The following is a 22,509-nucleotide window of genomic DNA, read 5'->3' on the forward strand; positions in this document are numbered from 1 at the left end:
TGAAAATGTACTGACCACCTACATGTTTTCAGATGCACATTCAGTTTAGTCTCTTAATAATTTAATGAACTGATAAACTTCATTTTAACAAAGGAATGCACAGCAGCATATTAGGCCTTCTTCAAAACAGCATACAGCATCTGTGTGTATTATCTGTGTAAAGCAATTCACAGACATCAGTATTTGGATTTGTACATCTGCGAGACTTTTTGAGTTGTTTGATTTCAGATACTATCAGTGTTTTAAAAAAAAAAAAAAATTTTTATCACGTAACAAATGGAATTACACATGAGCTAGGTTGGGTTGCAGTAGCTCCAAAATTAATCAAAATGTGAATAAACATTTGTTCTTTGTTTTTCAAAGAAATATTCTTGCCACTAGGCTTGCCAATCGAGTCCCCTTTAACCCCTGTATGTTTATCTCTGCAGTACCTCTCCCATCACTAGCCACATGCACGTCTACCATGGGTTAATGTGTCGCCAGTGAACGGCTGCTCGTGATGGAGTGCGACTGTGGAAAATACAGGTGGGTCAGAACAGAAAGTGCAAGAAGCTGAAGGCAATTTACTGTGGGATAATAATGAAAATTCTTCATAAATTTACAGCGATTCCATAATACACTGTAGTTGCAATGCTAGGAGAACATACAGAGGCAATGACTTTGCTCAACCAGTAAATTATGATGCCTCTTTACAAAGTGTATGGTGTAACAAGAGTGCTGCAAAACTTTCAAAGTTGCCATCCCCCAGACCTTCAAAGGTCAAGACAGATTTATCAGATACAGACTGTTCCCTGCAGAATGCCCAAGGTGCACATGTGATCTAGTGCCAGTTGAAGTTGAGATGTGCTGGTCAACAAATCCCGAAGGAAAAACAGGGTCTACATTCTGATAACACCGATTTACCTGTCACGTCACGAAGGAAACATCCTTTTTGAAAATAAAACAGATCTTTGACACACCTGTAAAGAGATTCACTGGGTCTGCATACATGAGCAGAATGTTGTTCACTCATCACGTGTGGTTTACAGTCATTTCCAAAGAATCCCCAGTTGATTTATTCATTGAAACCGGCAAGTCTATAAAACGTGCGACATGCCAAGGTTCAGAAAATTTGCTACAACTCTTAATCTCAAACATAGCATCCATATACTGCTTGAGTAAATGCTATGGTGGGCATGCAGAAAAGGTAATTGTGTAATGGAGAAAGAAGCCTCCCCATCCTTGATATTTATTCAGCATTAGGCTACTTTAGCCATTTGTAGTTTGCCTTATGCTAGTTAAATTTGTATTGATAATTTACATGCAAAAGTACAGTTTATTCTGCACAACTAATCAAAAGATATAGGCATCTTATGAAAAAATCTTCTATATCAGTTACAGTAAATGCTATAAGTAGTACATTTTGACAGATCCGGTTAAGATAAGAATACAAAATAAAAGCACAAAACTTGAAAATTTAAATCAATTTATAATGTCCTTAAATTAAGTCAATTTTCAGGGGAAGTTTTTACTTTATGTATCAGATTAGCCATTAAAAGAAAAAAAATCTCTGCTTGAGCTCGCAAACAGAGGTCTGAAAAAGACAGCACATTGCAAGTTTGCACTAGCTTGTCATGCCAACATGACTGTAAATTCTGCCAGCATAAACATTAATCATTCTAGGAGGCAATTATTTTACTATTAAGGACTATGTCATAATGAGATGGCTGTATGTTTATGCATGTATGTACACACATATACATATACTCACACAGTGATTCAATTAATGGATACTGGCAGTTAAACAAAACAAAAGTAAATATAAATAGGTTTTAATCTTTTTTTTAATCATTGCAATAGGGCTTTACTGCAGTTTAAAAATATACATTTACTATATTTATACAGGTTTTCTTTGTTTGTTTTTCCAGTGTACCAGGAAAATATTTCTAATTTTTGAGGTATAATTAAAAACATAAATCATTTGAATTATGCAGTACTTGTGTCTTACCAAAAAATACTGTATGATGCACACACAATCACATTACAAAAAAAGCCACAAATTTATCAAATGTTCATAAGAGGTTTGTCAAGAAGATACGAGGCTAACATGCTTTACAAGTTTACAAGTAAAATAGACAAACTTTGCTTTTAACCTAACAAGCCTATTATTTACTAAGCAGTAACCTGAAATTCTTCTCTCTTTTCAAACTCAAACAAACAGTGTTTGTTTAAATGCAAAAGACAAAATAAAAAGGACTGGATTATTTAAAACCAATTTCTTGCTGTATAACTAATTACACAGGACAAGTTCCTCCAGTCACTTTTTCTCAGTCTTTTTACTCTGCTGTTGCTTAAAGTATAGGCTAATATTCAAATCTCATCTCTCTCTAGTAAAATCTGCCCTCCTGCTTTCAGTTTACAGGAACTTGGCAGCAAAGAAAAAGTAAGTGTGGTAGCTCAGCTATTGTAATACAAAAATGAATTACAAGTTACTGTAAAGCTTAGAAAAGCAAAAGCTGGAAAAAAAAGATTGTTGCAATTATCCACTTTACATTTCATCGATCCGAGTATTCTGTAGTGAAAAAAAAATAAATCAGTCAATTGATTGGAGCATCACTAGCAATTTCACAATAAATTACCACAAGGAAAAAAAAAAAAAAAAGACATCAGAATGAGGCATATTTATTTCAGCAATCAAACAGCATTAAGTCTAGGTCAAATGGTTTCATCCTGTTGTTGAAGCCTCAAGAAACACCTCCAAAATAACACACACTGCTGCAGAGAAATAAGAGGCTACCCCATGAACTGTATATTCCTCTTTAAGAACCTGTACACTTAACAAAGCAACACTCACACTCCGAACCAGTAATGGATTATTTACAAATGAGTCAGCACTATGCATCTCTAAAATGAACATCAAGAGCCCGCATGCGTCTGAAGAGGCTTTTTTTTTAAATGACCTAAAAACAAATACAGGTAGATGTTATTCATTTCCTTCAGTGTAATCTAATGATGTGACCAGAAGCACCTCATTGTTAAAATTATTCTTATAAAAGTTGTTTTCTATTGCATACATCTCTGTACTCTGTACACAATGATGATCCCAAACATACAGAATCAAGATTCGAAATTTATTCAAAACATTCCCATGGACTTCAATCCTTGTATCAGATACTCTAATAGTACTGCCACCCTGTTAACTGTTCTTGCCTAACTGAAAGAACTCCAACAACCACATCCAAAAAGAGATCAGTGCAGTTGTTTTATATGGAAGCAGTGTTAATGTGGGTGAAATAAATATCTGTGCTTCTAATCTTCTAGTACTGCTTTTTAAAATATTGTCGGAAATATCTTAAAACTATGTACTGTATATACTCGTGTTTAAATTTTCCCACAGATAAGTCAGGGCTTGAATTTACTGTATAACTTCCAGTATTTTATAACATCTGTAGTATAAGTTGAATGCGGAAAACTTGCGCTATCGGTCCAAGATATTATGATATGCGAACGCCCACCTGAGAGAGTAACCACGGAGTCCTTGTAATCGTGCCTGTGTGACCACACGGTAATACCCAAACTATTCCAAAGTAACTTTTGCACTGTTTAGTGTTTTTTGTATTTCACACCTTCATATACTTTTATCGTAAGTGCATCTCTTATCTACGATGGAGCATTCCATCAGAAGAAAATATGAAGCTGGTTTTAAATTAAATGTTGTTAAAGTAGTGAAAGAAATTGGTAACTGCGCTGCTGCAACAAAATTCAATGTGTCTAAGAAACTGGTGCGAGATTGGAGAAGGCAAGAAGATGAAAAGAAAAAAAAATAAAAATCTAAGTGTGGTATTTTTGAATGGCTGTACAAGTCAGGGTCTGATTTTATGATCGATTTTTCGGGTTTCAAGACCCGACTTATACGCGAGTACATATGGTATTTAAAAGCTCCAATGCCAGAATTTATTCCAGGACATTCCAGTTACCCAACTTAAGTAAAATTATTAACGCAACATTTGCATTGCATACTCCAGGTCAGGCACAATCTCCCTGCTATCTTTTCCTGGATATGGATATTAGAAAAGAAAAAAAAGAAATGGCTGAAAAGAGTCCTACTAAAAGGGATACGCAGAGTGATCTCTGCCAGTGTACTCCATACATCCTTTATGGAGGTGCTAGAATATTTAAAGAAATGCACTAACAGCTGATGACATATTAGAATCACATACATAAATAAACGCCACCAATATCAACAACATATTTTACGTTCCACTATAAGATGGCAACATTTTTATTTGGGCTTTCAACCTCTAAAAGTACTTATCAATCTAGCTGTAATAACTATCAAAAGAGCTCCATGTGTGTATGAGCTTGGAGTCAAAATAAAGGATGTAAAAAATAACAAAAATAAAATCTAGACATGCAACACTGTAAATCTGTTAAAAACCACACAGATCATAAGCATAAACCCCAAAAGTGAGGTATTTTACTAAAAAGCATTATGCTTATGGGGTATTTTTTAGAGTTTACAACAGAGACTGAACAGAACAAGGCACTTACTAAAATCGATGAGAAACCTTCCAAATCCTTGCCTTTGGTACTGAGGCATAATCATTATGCAGGAGACATTGTACTTCTGCTGGCAAAGCTTTTCCTGAGGGAAGGAGAAAGAAACCAGGTATGTCAAAGTACTGCTGAGACTGACAATATGTAACACCTGACTCTGCCCTTCAATTACAAACGGGGGCGCTGGGTGAATTGAAAATACTACTACAGGAAAGATCTACACCACATATTTGTGATTATATAGTTTCCCCATGTGTTATATAAAAACAATCATCTCTACAGGCAGATGTAATGGTTTTCTTTTAAATACTCACCTAAAGTGCAAGTAATCAGTTCCAGAAAACAGTTAAGTCTAATCACATTAAAAAGTGAAAAGAAATGAAGAGCAAACCACTGACAAAGATGTGTGATCCTTTTGTATCTCTAAATAAGACAGCAGAAAAGCAAAACTTTCCTTCCATAAAAGCTCCAAGACAAAATACTGCAGAGCAGAACCACATTTGCATCATAAGGAAGATTAACTGCCGTTAAGGAATGTGCATAAATGCCATCTGATTTACTTGAGCATTCTGAAGATTTCTTGTTATGTCTGTTTCAATTAATGCCATTTTCATATTAAAACCTTTGGAATTTAAATCGAATTCAACATTCAGTAAATAGCACAGCAACTGTTGATGCAGCCCAATTCAAAAGCACCCCTCCAGTCTTAGTGACTCTTAGGTGATGCTAGAGGAAAGGTTGATGTTAATATACTGTAGTCAAGTCTACAAAACAGACAGTATTTACTAAGAATTGAATTCACTGAAACCCTATGGCAACTTTATTTTAGACTATTTTAGCTTTGCTGATAAGTATTTTGCAGTATAAACTGCAAAATCATAAACAAATAAATGAAACAGATCTGCATTCACCATAAAACTCACCACTACTCTGATAAGAAGAGTCTGTGCACCTTTTAGAATTACCTGTATTGCTGCCTTAAATTGACCTAAAATGTGATCCATTCTTCATTTAAGACCTACAGATAAAGAGAATCTGATTAAATCAATAACAATAATATTGCAGTTTTTCATGCTATATTGAACACACTGATCAAGCCCTGCGTGTCTTTGATAAAAGCATGTGAACCTTTGGTTTTTGCTACTAGTGGCACCTTCAACAATAGCTAAACCTTTCTTTAAATCACTGATCAATTCTACACATGCACTTGGTGGTGTTTTACTACTTCTTTCTTACAGAAATTGACTTAACTCATTGATATTTAACGATGCCTTACATTTTAGGTTAAGCCAATTTCAACTTGGTTAAGTTTAAGACAGTGAGGAGGTCAGTCTAAAGCACGCCATTTCTTCTTTGTCCACTGAATTGTTGACCTATTTCCCTTACTGAAGGCACGACCTCCGAGTTCTAAAGCACTACATCATTACACTTTCATCTTTACGCTTCAAGTGCATTACTTGTATTGTTGGGTTTCTTTTTGGTATAATAAAATGCCTCACTTCATCGCAGAAGGAACTTTTCCATCCATTATTCTTCGGGAGGATCCAAGTAATCTCCAGCAAAAAAAAAAAAATAAAATAAAATAAATTTTGGATGGCCTGCCTGAACAGTACATAAAAAATGCTTCCTGTATGCTAGTGCGTGAGAGACCTACATCTTCTAGTTTTAACTCTGCATTTATCCGATTTCCTGGTTTATGACTTACTCAACGATTGTACAGTATCTGACTGTAGATTGATGAAGGTCAGTATCATAAAACTAAAAAGGTTTGGAAAACCACTTCAAACAAACAAGCATAACTGGTTTTCTTAAAGCTAAATCATCTACAGCACACTAACAACGAAGGAAAATACTGTATATTTTCAATATATAAAAGGGCCCTCACATTCACACTTAAATGTGACTTAAGTGTCTGGCTGTTTCCAAGGTTCACATGCTATTCTCAATGACAACACTAAATATTAGGTCATTGTATCCAATTAATACATGAAAAAGACAGTTTTGCCTGTTATTAAACCAGATTATGAACCCATTATCAAAACTTAAATGAAGAGCATTTCATATTTTAGGCCACATTAATTAGTGTCCTAATTAATAAGGCAGCAGTAAGAATTGTTAGATCTCAGCAAATCGGCTTATAAGAGTGGTTGATATTTTGACAATTAGGAGACAAAGCATGTGGGCCTTATGCATACTCAGACAACCTTTGCTCGCACTTGATGGTACCTTTTGAAGTGAGAAAAGTTTTGGTTGTCATCTCATTTTCAGTGAAGACCTTAATGGATGAAGTTTATTTAAGCAAGTACTTTCAAGATCCATTTTAACAATTTACGTTCTCTCTCGTATTAGTGGAAATTGCTGTGTAGCACTCCCGACCAATTTACTAACAATGGAAAAAGTACAGAAAGCTGATACATGCCCATAGATAAGTCTCAGAAAACATCGCCAGCTCTCCCTTTTAAACAGATTGGCATTAACAATTACATAAGTTTAAAATGCAGTAAAACAAAACAATGTCACAAATTCAACAACAAATCAGTAATTAGTATGTGTAAATAATACTCTAAAACAGCATAAAAATCCAAACACACGGAAAGTGAGGCTCTTACCCAATTATTATTTTGAAAGACTTGATATGCCAGAGCTGAATACAGAAGCTAGATAGCCATCCAAGAGTTTCAAGATACTGTAACATTATTACACAAAGGGGAAGCTGCAAGTCTAGTCTGAGCTGAAATGTACTATATAAAAAAAAAAAAAATACTACAACAAGTTCCATATGCCAGCTACTTTATGTCTCGAGGAGGTAAAGAAGGCTTTTCCAAAAATAAATTAAAAATTAACTGAAATTGGTCCGTAATATGCACATTCAGTCCTTAAAGATGATAAGGGCAAAGGAAAAAAATCTTTAATCTACAATTTTGCAGATCAAACAGAATTTCTGAAGGTAGACAAATACCCTAAAAACTGCAACGAATGTTACTATGTTAATCAGCAGCCATTCACCTTCCTGTGGAACTGTCAACTGTTAGAACCAAACGGGTTGGGGTTTGTTCATCTATTTACTTTACTAGGTAAATGTTGGTTTGAGCCAACCATATGTAAATTAATTAAACTATTACACTCTAGTATCAATAAAAATGAACTGCTTTGCTTTAGAGTAAACCAGACAGGGGTGCCCTCTGTCACCAGTGTTATCACCATGGCTATTAAACTTCTTGAAATCAATATTCATAAACCAACAGATATTCAGGGGACCATAGGTGATGAACATAATTTAAAGGACCAAGCCATCGGCAGAGAGACTGACTCATGTTCATGCAGATGCTGCAGTAAATTTAGACTATTTGTTAACAAAAGCATTAGGTATACTGGAGGAGCAGCCGATCGGAAAGAGAATTATTGGTATACAGCATCAAGCACACGCTACCACAGCCATGCTTCCTATTTGAACTGCTTCTCATATGGCAAATGCTTCAAACGTTTCCTGTATGGACCTCGTGGTTCAGAAAGAGTTTCATCCCAAGAGCTCTAAACGCAATCAGTCCATTAACTGCTCCTTGTAGAACTGTTAGTACTTATTAGTACAGTTACCTCACTGTAAACTTGCACTACAGTTATAATATTGCACAACCTGAGCTACTTTATAAAGCGCGTATTTACATATGATGATATCATTTTTAGGATGAAATGCAGCAAGTCCTTCGACTTTTTTTCAGGGGTGTCATGGATACAACATCATCCCTCTACTCAGAAAGATGAAATTAACCAGAACAAGAACAGCAATTTATTCTACTCCTTCTTGAGTGCTTGGGAAATGTCCCTGCCATGCATCAGACAATACAAAGATTGTTTATGTGATAGTCATAAATAGTGGATGAAACGGACAACTAAATCGGATACAGACAATAATATACTGTAACAGAAATCTTGTGAAAAATCAGGGACCCTTTAAAATTTGCGGAAAAACAACAATTTTAAGGTGTTCAAAATTTTTTGCAATGCTTCACAAGGAAAATATTATATCATATTTAGAGTAGTATTAATATTAGTACTATGTGCAATTCCACTCAAGGAACAAAAAGGACATAAATGTCTTAGAGGCTGTGAAGAGAAGTGCAATCCTGGATCAAAAGGGGATATTATCTACCAATAGTTTCTGCTAATAGTTCTCACGCGGTTCCAATCTTGGGGCACACATTGGCTTTGCAATGAAGTGTTAGTCTTGAACCGGCTTCATTATTGAAGTTCGAGCTCTGGAAGCAGCTGGAACATCTTTTGTTTCCCCACGTATCATTTATGAAGAAGAAAGAAATGTCTTGTAAATAGTAGTTATTTCACAAGGTCTCATATTTCCTGACTTGGGATGGGGGATAAGATGTTCCTTTAAGGCTCATTTTGACTGGTACCTGTGGCACATGGCTAATTATTCATGCATAATTAATCATGTGGCACTGGGCAGTGAGCACATAGGGATCAGTGTTATGAGGACCTTTACTGGATATATATAATACTGCAAGTTATTTACTTATTTAAATAAATGCATGTAAGGTGCAAATCCAGCTGGAGTACAGATCTGGTCATAACATCACTTATGCAGAAATCAGATAGGGCAGTGATCTTACAGCATGTGTGACAGAAAGTTCTAAACATGGCTACTACAGCTGTGTCATGTCACACTGGCTTCACAAACCATAATGAGGCACTGGCGGGGAAAAAAAATGTTCTATGTAAGCCACAATGCGCATTTTCATGAAAATATTTGGCGAAGAATATTGCTGCAAAAACCCCTACACTACTCAGGAGGTATAAAGAATACATATATACACAAGATGTGTACGTTTAGAAAGTACATGAACATTTACATGTATACATCAACACATACAAATATATATACATACACACACGTACGAAAAACGATGCTTACCTTGGAAAAGTATCCAACCAAATGGCAACCTTTTTCATCATTTTTAGTAAGAACATAAAACAGAAAAGGTTCAACATCATAGTACAGAGTCTTGTGATCAAGAAAAAGCTTTGCCAACAAGCAAAGATTTTGGCAAAATATTTTGCTTACATTTCCATCAACCTACAGGGAGAGTATAAATATTAGATTAAAAAAAAGAAAAATCTTCAAAAATAAAGAAAGAAAAATTACAATTTTGAATTAGTCTTTTAAAAGGCAAAATATAAATTGAAATATTAAAAATTCCTTCTGAGCAACAGTCACTTGTTGGTTACAATTTCAGAAATTCTCAAAATCCTCTTGCTGAAAAGTTAACTTTCAGAAATATATTTTTATAGTTATTATTTTTTCTTTTTATCAGAAATATTATTTGACTTAGTTATTTTTTTTTAGCACCTGACATCATATATAGCAAAAATGAAATCTTGCAGAATGAATACTTATCTTAATGAACTTTATATTATGGCAAAAAGCATTGACTATTTCAGTATCAGAATATATCAGACAAATCCCAAATTGACTTTTGCATGGCTAGGGTACTAAATATAACCGAATGTGAGGCCACTATTGATATGAATGAATCACACTTTAGCCTCAAACTAGGTAAACCTCGATTTGCAAATGTAAAGCTTACAAACTTGACACTGAATGTGCTCATTCACATGGTGTCTCCGGACCCAAGTCCCTACCCGCGAGGACGTCCTGACACCATCAATATCACCTCACCCAACTCATACTGTACCACCTAAACAACAAGAGTGAGACTGGTCTTATCTTCAGATTTGTTACGACTTTTACAACCATACAATTTTATACTGAATTGAGTCGCTTTAATTAGCACCAATGTGACTGTAACAGCCAAATCAGACTTTTTCTTTACTCTCTTTTTAATTTTAAATTTGCTTTATAGTCATTCTAGTGTCTGTTCAGACCGAAGTGTGTGTGTGTATAATTATTTATTTATCCACCAGTTTAATTAAAGAGCTTCTGTAAAAAGACAAACTGCACCCTGTGGGACACTTAAAGTTTTAATATTAGCATCCATACTGTTAAAGACAAAACATTTATATTTCTGCCACATTTAAATTCATATTCTGTGAAATCACACATTTACTTTGTGTGTGTGTGTGTGTGAGAAATTGGCTTAAAAAAAACTCTGATGTCACATGTGATGAAGACCATGAAGTGCCTGCTGCTTCACCACCTGAGGCCACAGGTCCACCACTCCCTCAACCCTCTGCAGTTTGCATACCAGGAGAAGGTGGGAGCGGAGGATGCCACCATCTATATGCCACACCGATCCCTCTCCCACTTGGACAAAGGCAGTGGTGCTGTAAGAATTATGTTTCTGGACTTCTCTAGCCCCTTCAACACCATCCAACTTCAGCTCCTTACGGACAAGCTGACAGAGATGGAAGTCGATTCATACCTGGTGGCATGGATCGTGGACTATCTTACAGACAGACCTCAATATGTGCGTCTCAGGAACTGCAGGTCTGACATTGTGGTCAGCAGCACAGGAGCGCCGCAGGGGACTGTGCTTTCTCCGATCCTGTTCAGCCTATATACATCAGACTTCCAATACAACTTGGAGTCCTGCCACGTGCAAAAGTTTGCTGACGACACTGCTATCGTGGGCTGCATCAGGAGTGGGCAGGAGGAGGAATATAGGAACCTAAATGAGGACTTTGTTAAATGGTGCGACTCAAACCACCTACAACTGAACACCAGCAAAACCAAGGAGCTGGTGGTGGATTTTAGGAGGCCCAGGCCCCTCATGGACCGGACCCTGTGATCAACAGAGGTGACTGTGTGCAGAGAGTACAGACCTATAAATACCTGGGAGTGCAGCTGGATAATAAATTGGACTGGACTGCCAATACTGATGCTCTGTGTAAGAAAGGACAGAGCCGACTATACTTCCTTAGAAGGCTGGCGTCCTTCAACAACTGCAATAAGATGCTGCAGATGTTCTATCAGACAGTTGTGGCGAGCGCCCTCTTCTACGCGGTAGTGTGCTGGGGAGGCAGCATAAAGAGGAGGGACACCTCACGCCTGGACAAAATGCTGAGGAAGGTAGGCTCTATTGTAGGCATGGAGCCGGACAGTTTGACATCTGTGGCAGAGCGACGGGCGCTAAACAAGCTCCTGTCATCCATGGAGAATCCACTGCATCCACTGAACAGTGTCATCTCCAGACAGGGGAGCAGCTTCAGAGGTAGACTGCTATCACTGTTCTGCTCCACTGATAGACTGAGGAGATCGTTCCTGCCCCCCACTATGTGACTCAATTCCACCGTTAACACTATACAAGATTATAGACTGTTATACCCACCTCACACTCTTCACCTTGCATTTTTTAATTTGCACTGCGCTTTTATTGCTCTTTATTTAATATTGTTTTTATCAGTATGCTGCTGCTGGAGTATGTGAATTTCCCCTTGGAGGTTAATAAAAGTATCTTATCGATCTAAACAAGAGCTGAAATAACTTCTCTCAACGTAAACTTGAAACCGTAAACTAACTTGTAATTGAAGTCACAAAGAATGTTATTCTGTTTAAACAATGACAAGTTCAAAAAACACACCAATGCTTTTAAATGGGAGCTACTGAAATTTCAAACATTTGTACTACATGCTTTGTGATATTCCACAGTTCTCAAATGTCAGAGTACACTAAGAGTCAAGTAGTTTCAAGCACACAGACAGACCTGATGAATGACAACAGGTACTTATTACAGGTTTTGTGAATGCATGAAATAATTAAAGCATATTTATTAAGGTGTACAAAATAGTTGCTATGTTTATTTTAAACACATAATTTAAAACCTACCCAAAACAATGCGAGTTATTCATTTGCGGAGTTCAATATAGAGTTGCAGGGATCCAGACATTAACTTAAAAAGTACTAAAGAGAACGTTTCAACAGGAAACAACTAAGACACACTACACATTGCCATTTTTTTTAATAAAACTTAAAATATGCTATTGGTTAGATGTACACTTTTAGCCTACTTTAAATCTACACCATTCTATTAAATTGACAGATATGTTGAGACTACATTCTAAAATTAAATGACACATAAGAAAGCAACCACTTTTTACATACCGCTTACCTCAAAAACAGAAAGATTTTCCTTCCTGTAAATTTCATTGGCTGGTGGATGAAACCAACCACACTTTTTTGAATGTCTTTGAAGAATGTGTTTGCTTTTCATGTACTTAAGGCAAAACTCGCAAAGGTAAAGCTTATGCAACCTGTGGAAGCGAAAAAAATATTTCAAAGAGGAACCTCATCAAGGACATTTAATCATATAATTAAGAATTGCAATTAATACAGAGACTAATAATTAACTCAGAGACTAATCTAGTTTATTTCAAATTGTCTTTAAGGAGCCAGTAAATTGACCATATAAAGCTAAGCATGACCCTATTTACATATATTAAAACACTATTACATATTTCATGAATATATCTCATTAACGAGCATATTAAAAGTATACCTTGAATATTCTTGTGGATAAGGTGAGGAATACCAAGTGTGTATTTCATACTTCCCAAATTCAATTACTGCAGGATAGCGGCCAGAGTCTGCAGCTCCTGCATACCTAACTTTCTGTGAAAAAAGAAATAAAATGTTAGTAGCTTTAACATGGGAAGAGTTCTGTGGCTTATCAGTTTAATATTAAAGATTTACAAGAAAAAAAATTAATTTCCTATGAATGAAAAGGTTTCTTTTTTTTTTTAAAAAAAAAAACCTTCCAAATATATATTATTATTACTTAGTGCAGGTGGAACATTTGATGGGCCCAAGCATATTCCAGACAAGACCAAAATAAGCACCTCTCTAAGGCACCAAAAAATTAAGACAAAAAAAAAATAAAAATCCACCATTATTTTCACAGCTCTATATTTATATCATTTTTGATTTTATTTAAAAGGCATTTGGCTGCTTTTGTTCATCCAACACTATCACTCACTGAAAACATGGCAAAAATAGTTTGGCCAAAGCCTACTCATTGCTGGTAGCTGAACAGGTACAAAGCCATATACTTGTTTATCAAACTATATTAACAGACTGGACTGATCAAACAAGACTTCAGTATCCAGCTTTTTCTCAGGTCAACCAAGAGAAGCAATCTTTCCAGTATTTTCGGGATTTGCCCATGGTTCACTTCCAAGTGGGTCATTTCAGGCATCCAGAAAATTCAGGTATTAAATGCCGAAACTGCAGCAGCTGGCTCCTCTTGATTCAGAGGAATGTTGGCTCTAAGGCTAACATTTTTCTGGATTGTTGAACTTCTTAACCAGTTGCACTGAAACAATCCCATTCTGGTACCTCATTTCGCTTACAGGTGCCCAATGTGTCCGCTCAAAAATAAAGAAGCAGATATAAATTAACAAGCAAATAGAAACTTTTTACAAGGACTTGCTCTTGGTTTGCCACCATCAACTGGTACAACAGCATCACCGCTGGCAAAACAATATTTTCATGAATCTGCAATAGCCTTTAAGTACCATTCTAAACAAGGGATCTGAATTTGACTGACCACAACAGAGCAAACCACTCTTTTTCCAGGTGGGCAGCCTCATCATCAAACCTGAACGGACCAATAATTGCTTTAATCATGTCACACTTCTTTGTGAAGGTTTCTAATGAACGGTATACATCACATTAAAATGATGCAAAGTGAATACAGGATAAAAGTCAGCAGATGGAAAAGAAGTAAACCAAATTTCTTCACTCCAAAACACTGGGGGTTCCTTTTTCATCATTTCCATCAAAAGAGTTTTATGGAGAAGGAGACAACAAAATCATGATCAAGGGCTATGCCCACTTAAATGGATTCAAATGTCACTTGTGAACACAACGCTAGCTGCACTAAATAACAAAAGCAGACCTACCATGTGAATTTGCAAAAGGAATGGAAAAAAACTAACATAACTATTGAATGTAGTGGGTTAACATTTAACACTAAAACAATATAAAGAGGTTTAGTCTTATAAGAATGAAATGTCATGTGTATTAATCTGAAAGAATTACCTACAACAAAACATACTGTAAACGTAAAATGTAATAAGCATGTCTTAATCTTTGCAACTTCTTTAAAAAAAAAAAAAAAACAGTCAAATTATTACATGTGGATGCATCACGAAAAAACACTTTCTCCGTTTCCAGGACCAGTGGTATTTTGGTTCTATTAATAACAAGGTATGCTTAAATACTTTCAAGACTTAACAATAATATTCATAAATCTTTTCTCTGAAAACCAAACAGTGTTTTTGTCTTGCTTATGCAATCATTTTTCATCTGACTTGATGTCTTCATCACTGGCACAGCATGTCACAGGTAGGCCCTCCCAAACAGGGAAACATTAAAGCAAGTCAGTGTTAATACTGACTGGTTATGTGTGCCTTTTGAGGCAAGCAATCAAATATGTGCTACACATAGTACATGACTACACACATTTCCATTGTTTCAAAACTTCAGTTTCTCCTAGTCCAAAATCATTATACAATTCTTGGAACACTGGGTGCAGTGACGCTTCATTTCAGAAGTAAACATAATGGACACCCAATGTACAAAGACTTTTGTCATGTTTAATTGATCATGAAGAATGGGATCACCTGAGCAATTACTAATCCTTATAGTGTCTCCTATCTCCATACCATCTTTAAATTCTAATTATCCTTTCTGTGGTAATCATATTTTCTTCTGATATTGGATGTCGAAGTATGGTCAGACCTTGGATCATCTTTGAAAGATGTCCTGCCACAATGGAGTTCTGCAGCTCATCTCTTGACTATGGCTTGTGAAAGTGACTGACCCTGGTACAGTACTTAAATATCCTGAAGGAATGCTGTACATATTTTTCTTTAGTATATACACAATGTTGCATGCTATGCATATGTATGTGTGTGTTTTTGCTAGAATTGTATTATTATCAAGTGTCCTGATGAGTCAAGGGCACAAAAAAAAAATAAAAAATGTACACTTTCTTCGGGAGCTTTTTTTAAATTAATTTTTCTTAAAATGAGGTGAACAAAATTTGGAAAAGCGCAAATATCAACAATAGAAGAAAGTACTCAACCCACTATAACAGTGTGACCTCACCCCAACCTTACCCCAAACTCCTGAGGACAGCTAAAATGGTATATAAAAGAAATGCTGCTCTGTAAAGTACATCCCGATTAGTACTGGGTATTAGCACGGATGTCCTGATTTGATTACAATTCACAATGCCCTAATTCAATTCAATATTTTACCTTGACTGAATTAGTGTGCACTGATATATTTGAAGTGGTGGCTTATTCATTTTTTTTTTTTTTTTAGAAATTACTTAACCATGCACAGGGAACAATAATATGACAAATTTCAGTAACACTTTTATTTGAATGGTGGCTACATAGTGACTTCATAACATCTGCATAAGCATGGAATTTAACAATGGGCATTTAAGAAGAAACACTTGATTAATAATGAACAGTTAATATCATACTTGAGAGATGTGGAACAAAATATCATTGCTCTTTAATAAAAATTATTTTTTATAGCACTGTACTCATTCTTAATACACCATAGTTGTATGTAAGGCATGTATCGCCACATCAGAGTCAACACATCATGGGGAACTCCTTGTTTTAGTTTGGCATCTACTTTATAAAACATCTATATCATCTTGCGAAAAATATTATAAATTGATCAAATATTGCTTCTTTAACAATAATTAAATAACTTGTTTGTGTGTTATGAATCTCCACGTAGACACTCTTCATCTAAACAGTTAACCAAATTTATTCCCCTAATGGACATTTAAAACAATCCTGAATTAGTTGAAATTAAAGATAAGCGTGGGGACTTGTGTCTTTCTGCAATTCCGTAAGTTACACATTTCTTCAGTTCTTCAGTTATAGTAGTAACGTTTATCAGTCTTAAAAATGTCTCCCGACAGTCCTCAGACAGAAAGGAAGCATTTTAAAACGAGGTTTAGACAGTGGCATTAAATGAATGGAATATAAAGAAAAAGAACCAGCCATTGTGACTGATAATGGCGCTATTATGGTGCTAGTTCAAGTCAGCTGCTTTGAGCACAAGTTCACTTTTGTATCGCAGGCTCCACTGAAAATTCCAACAACCGTCTGCTTGCTTTGCCGGGTGAGGTGTGTGGTAGAGACTCTTACCTTTAGGGTTTCTTATCTTTATAGATAAAAATTTGCCTTAGATTTTGTTATGTTTTGGGAAGGAAGTGACTTAAACGAAAGCTTGAAGCTAAACAGTCTCCAGTGCAGATTGTTTAGGCTCTACTTGTTTGGATGTCAACTGAGACGTTTCTGGGTGACGGCGGGATAAGTGATTTCTTAAATTTGTTGTGTTACACCAATAATTAACTTATGCATATAGCTTTGCTTTAATGCAGTTATTTACCAACACATCATTGTTGTATGTCCACACATCTGGTGGTAGTGTCAAAGACACTTATTTCAGTTAAAGAGGACACAACGTTTATGCACAGTATTAAAGTGCTTTATCCATACAAAGCCTTAGCGGGCACATTAGCAACATCTACTGGTTTGGACACAAAAAATAAAGAAAAGCAAAAAAATCTATGTACATATAATAATACAAGCAAGACAGAAATTCACAAGATCGATCTTGGGATCTTTAAGAATAGATATTGAATTGTATAAATAAAAAAACGATTAATTGGGGAAAAAAAAATAACTATATTTTTACCCAATCCTAAAATTTACAGCAAAATATTTTTTTCTTCTTGAGATAACATAGTAAATAGAGAAGAGAAATGAATATGTTCAACTAAAAGCTTTTAAAGTTTAAAATAAGTTCCTCTAGGCAAGTATTAGAAATTGCTCTTGGTTTTTACAGTGAGAACAGAAGGACCTACACAGTTAAAGAGCCTAATGAAACCAACTTATTAAATGGATGAAACTAAGTAAAACAAAAAAAAAAAAAATCCAGAAGAAAAAAAGCAACAGAGAACTGAGAATAGAAACATCCAAAGCAAGCAAAAGACAGCAGAAAATGAAGAATTACAAAAACAAGGCAGGAGGGCAGTAAACAAAAAAGGAAGACAAAAACGAGAGCATACACTACAAATTGGGTGAGCGACTAAACTCTTTAAACATCTTTTCAAGGGAGTTAATTCTATGGACAATTTTAAATTTTATAAATTAGTGATGAAAGTTTTTATAGGAATTTTTGACTTCTTTAAAAGGCAGGACGGGAATCCAATCTGAATCCCAGTTGACTGAAATGACAAGAGGCTCTGTGCCTGCATTCAGAGATATAGCATAGTGACTAGTTTGATTTGAAACCTGATTAGATATTCAAAATATAAAAAATTAAATACGGAGAATAAATGAGGAAATAGGGAAGAACTGAGAAATGCCTTTTTTTTTTTTAGGACTGACATTACAGGTTGGCAAAGAGTTTAGACAAAAGGTCAAGGAATGAAAGGGAGCCGACTACCCAAAAACATTGCAGAGCGTACGAATATGTAACGAGGACCAGTGCACAAAGGAAATGGGACTCCCGCCAATATTAAAAGCATTATTGTAAAAGCTAAAAGGTCTGCAAACACCATTTCTGCACAAAAATAAATAATTTCTCAGCTTTTTAAAAAATATGAAACAACACTAGGACTACAGCCCTGGAGTGGAAGATCTTCAATTTTTGAAACTGCAGATTGCTTATATTTTCATATTAAGTTTTAATTACTTTGCTCAAATAAACCAGGATGAACTAGATTTGCAGGACTTTAAATTTCAGGCATTGCAAGCATCCTTTCTTGTACAATCCTTCTGTATTGCACCAGTACTTCATAACTTTAATGCATCTCTTTCAGTTGGTTTATAACTGCAGTTGTTTCAATTAGTTTATAACCTAAGAACAGAAAACAAGCAAGAACCGGAACCCATATAAGCTAGTTTAATAAACTGAGAAAAAAATAACAGGTGCCTAAAAAGAACCCTGCCTTTGATATTTATTACAAAGACCGCCAGCCAATAAAATGTGTGCAATTTCACATATCCCAAAGCACCACATGAAATTTTAATATAAATATGGCTTGTCTAAAGGACCAAAAAATGATGACAGATGGGCAACAACATTGGAAGCGACGTCAGAGATGAAGAAACCAGACCACCTGTTTTGGACGTCGGAAAACATAACCTGAGTGTCAACATCAACATTAGTAAATACCATGTTTTAATTTTTTATTTTTTTTACAGTCTTTTATCTTGAGTGATTGAAATAATAAAAAAAATCAGGAAACCACTAGACTTTCACGTATACTCAGATATGGGGATGGATATATGAAGAGTAAACTGCAAGACATTTGTTATATTTTTTATATTATGTACAATAAAGAACCATCAACAACAAATCAAAGTTAATAATATATTGAACAATTATTATAAAAGTAAAGTTGAATAAATTGGCCTCTGCAGCTGCATGAATAAAGGGTAAAGTACTGCTCACGGGTAGCAGCTATAGCCCAAAAGTTTTGTACCTAATACGTGTATGCAAAATTTGGTTGACCTAAGTGGAAGTGTACTCAAGTTATCATGTTTAAACACACACAAAGGGATTTTTGGATTCTGGGAGGTCGAAAACATTGAGATTCATCAAAATCTTGAAATTGAATTTTTGGAGGATTCCATTGCTTTCCCTATACTTCGTATACGAGAAAGTAAAAAGTCACATAGTGTGGGAAGATTGCTGCTTTCCTGCCCACCGGGTTAATCAAGGCTGCAAGGCCCCTCCTCAATAATTCCAACAATTGGGGTAAAAGACAGACATTGTGTGGTTGGTAAGTGGCATATAACCAAAAGAGATCGTGAGGACTTCCGCATGTTTATAAGTGCTGGTGATAGTGATTCCCATGTAAGGAAACCTATGTGAAATATTGCCAAGTGACTGGCAACTGGCACTACTCAATACTTTGTCTGGATATGATTGCTGTGTGTGTGCAGTTAATTTTCAAATCGTGGAAGTAGATGAACCTAGTAAAATACACCTGGTAACGCTCACAAATTCCATGATAATGCAACAGTAAATCTTGAATAATATGAAAAAACAGAACCAAATTTGTTGGAGCTGAACGTCAAAGAATTTGAAAGATAGCAGCAAGTAAAGCTAGACGGAATTCAATTGAGAGCCAAAAAGGGGTGAAGAGGATGGAAAACCAGTGAGATAAGGGATACAAAACAAAGGCTTAATAGAAAAGTTTGAAATGCAGCTGTCCACCCTGTTCAAGGTAAAAACCAAATTTAATCCTTGGGCAAAGTTCATTACGTAAAAAAATATGAAAGTTGCACACAAACTTTTCACCAAAAGCAAGGTTAAAGGAGGGAGGAGAAGCATCAGTAAGCTCATAATTTAATTTTAAACAGACAAGACTGAAACATGTAACTTCAAGAAATTAGTATTTATTTAACTGCTTTCAGAACACAGCTAAAAATTTAACATAGTAATATCTTTTAACATGGGTGTTATAAGTGACGAAAGAATAAAGCTTGAGCACAACCTAATCTTGCCCTCCTACATATCGAGAAAAAGGGGCCATGTAAATTTTGTACAGAATATAATATGTCTAACCTTGAACTTGCTCTGTGGAATTAGAAATTCACTGAACAAAAAGATATTTGACCTTATGATTTTTAACATTCAGATTTGCTTGGTTCTGATACAAGAAAGGTAAAACTATGAAAAAAAATGCTAGTAACTTGTACTAAATTTATTTTAGAACACAGAGTTAACATTTAACCACTTACAAAATCAAAACCATTGAATGACAAAAGCTATTTAAATCACTCCTCATAAGCATGTTACATTTTATAGTTGTAACAGGGACCTAGGTGCAGTTTTGTTTATTTATTTTTATTTATTTAAAAAGGTAAAAACTCAATCCCCACATATTATTGTATTTCTACAATTGAAGTTAAGATCACCTGACCCCACTAAAGCCGAGTTTTTCATCCTACAACAACTGAAGGCTATAACCATTGGCACAGTACCCTGTATGTTACTTGATGAGGAAGTAGCTGTAAAGGTTAACTAGAGTGATCTGGACCAGACTGTGCTAAATTTTGAAATAAAACAAATCTACCCATTTTCTTATTGTTATTTGGCTGACTCATCTATCCAAACAGACTTGCATCACTCATGATACAATTAGTATAATTTCTTTTACTTTTCCAATGGAAGTGCAGGCAGGGGAAATGACTTGCTCATTGTCACAAAGAGTCAGTAGCAGGATCTGAATCCACAGACTCAGTGTTTGAACTCCAGAGCTTTAACCACTATGCCACACTGCTAACTTGCTATCCAAAACTGGTTGCCTAATATGCGTTAATGGACATACTGATATGGTTAGAAGCTAGCATATATTAGGTAATTATTAAATAATTACCTCTTCTGAAAGTTTCTGAGCTTTTTTAAACATCTCTACATCCTCTTCGGTAACATTGTCCTTGGTGTTGACTATACACACACCGCTGTTCTCTGTCTTTAGTTTTTTCTTGCCATTGTTATCTGCCATTAAAAAGATTAAAGTGTTAAATATACAAAAGCTAAAACAGAAACAGCAAAAGAAAACAAAAGGCAGTCAAGTTATTTTATTTTTTTAAACAGTTGCAATCAGCAACTTTGAAATGGACTTATAAAACAAACTCCACTATGGGAGAATTGAGCCTTAAACAAAGCTAGATACATATTATGTAAAGACTAGAAACATTACAATAAATTAAATTGTGTTATTATGTATAGATTTCATTATTAAATATTTGCCTGAAGCCTTTACTTACAGCAAACAGTAAAACTGGCAAATAGTTTTAGAATATCTGACCACAGTACATACAAGCAGCCTGTAAGTTTCAGTGCTTAATATCAGACAATACAGGTCACATGTAGTTTCTTGAAACAGAGAAAAATAAATGAATAGCTCTCAAAATTAAAAAGAATCCAGGATAATGCTAATCAATAAAGTTAAATAAAGAAGAAATGTGTCTGAAAACAACAAATGTAACAAAGTTATAATTTAAAAAAAAAAAAAAAAAGGGGGGTTGCTCGGTATACTGGCACTGAAAGTACCACCAAAAAAAGTACAGAAAAACTTTAATTGTTAAAACAGTATGGTACCAGGAATACTAGGAGCAAAAAGTAGTTTAAAAAGACTTTGCGTTCAGCCCTTTGTACTTCCGCTCTCTGACGCACTGTAGACTCCCCTTTCCCTTTATGAAACACTAGAGCTTTTTTTTTTTTTTTAAAACTATGGGTGGCCACATGATCACGTAGCATAATAACATAATAAAAGTGTGAATTCTGTGCCAAACGATATGTCTGCTGCTATTTATCGTACTTTTCACTGCAGCGATATGTGAACACGTGCCACTGACGCATCACAGAGAGCCTTCATTTATGTGGCATGAAAACATAAAAGTTTCAACTCGCAGCCTACTAAACTTTCAGTATGAGAAGACTGACAGAAAAAGATGTGTAAAAAAAAGGGACAGACAGGGGGACCTGACTGCCAAGCTTGCGAGGTGAAGAGTCTAGAGCACTAGATTGGTGTAGAGGAAATATTCCACCGTAGCAGGCATAAAAGAGTTGCATCCCATGGTGGCTGATGTGCTGCTTACCTGTATGCATCTAAATTGTATTTGATAAATTAGTTTTTATATAACTCGATTGACACTCTCCAACCAACGTTTATTACTTTATATAATTTTTTTTATATATATATATATATATATACACACACACACACACACACTAGTTTAGCTTTTTTTGTTCGTTTCACTTTTGCAACAACATTTGCAGACAACTACCACCTGATCTAAAGATTGTTACTATTAACTGTAAATAGGGCATTAACGTGTTACTGGGACAATACGCCACAGCTCCTTAAAAATGTTTTTCCTATGCTGTGAAGGCTCTATCCGAGTCCTATGCCTGTTGACATTTTTGATAGCACAAAGCACACAGGA

General features: G+C 35.4%; 1 protein-coding gene across 4 annotated transcripts in view; it reads right to left on the minus strand.

Annotated features, from left to right (window-relative positions):
* Window positions 1-22,509, minus strand: part of kat6b (K(lysine) acetyltransferase 6B) — a 177,790-nt gene that overhangs the window by 25,928 nt on the left and 129,353 nt on the right. For all 4 annotated transcript variants that reach the window (XM_039773499.1, XM_039773488.1, XM_039773481.1 and 1 more), the window contains 5 exons: window positions 20,934-21,055; window positions 13,005-13,117; window positions 12,618-12,759; window positions 9,464-9,625; window positions 4,531-4,624 (listed from right to left, as the gene is read on the minus strand). In XM_039773499.1, coding sequence (XP_039629433.1) covers window positions 4,531-4,624; window positions 9,464-9,625; window positions 12,618-12,759; window positions 13,005-13,117; window positions 20,934-21,055 — 633 coding nt within the window. The remainder of the gene's footprint in view (window positions 1-4,530; window positions 4,625-9,463; window positions 9,626-12,617; window positions 12,760-13,004; window positions 13,118-20,933; window positions 21,056-22,509) is intronic.

Source organism: Polypterus senegalus, chromosome 1 (assembly GCF_016835505.1).
Source record: "Polypterus senegalus isolate Bchr_013 chromosome 1, ASM1683550v1, whole genome shotgun sequence".
NCBI classification, from domain to species: domain Eukaryota; kingdom Metazoa; phylum Chordata; class Cladistia; order Polypteriformes; family Polypteridae; genus Polypterus; species Polypterus senegalus.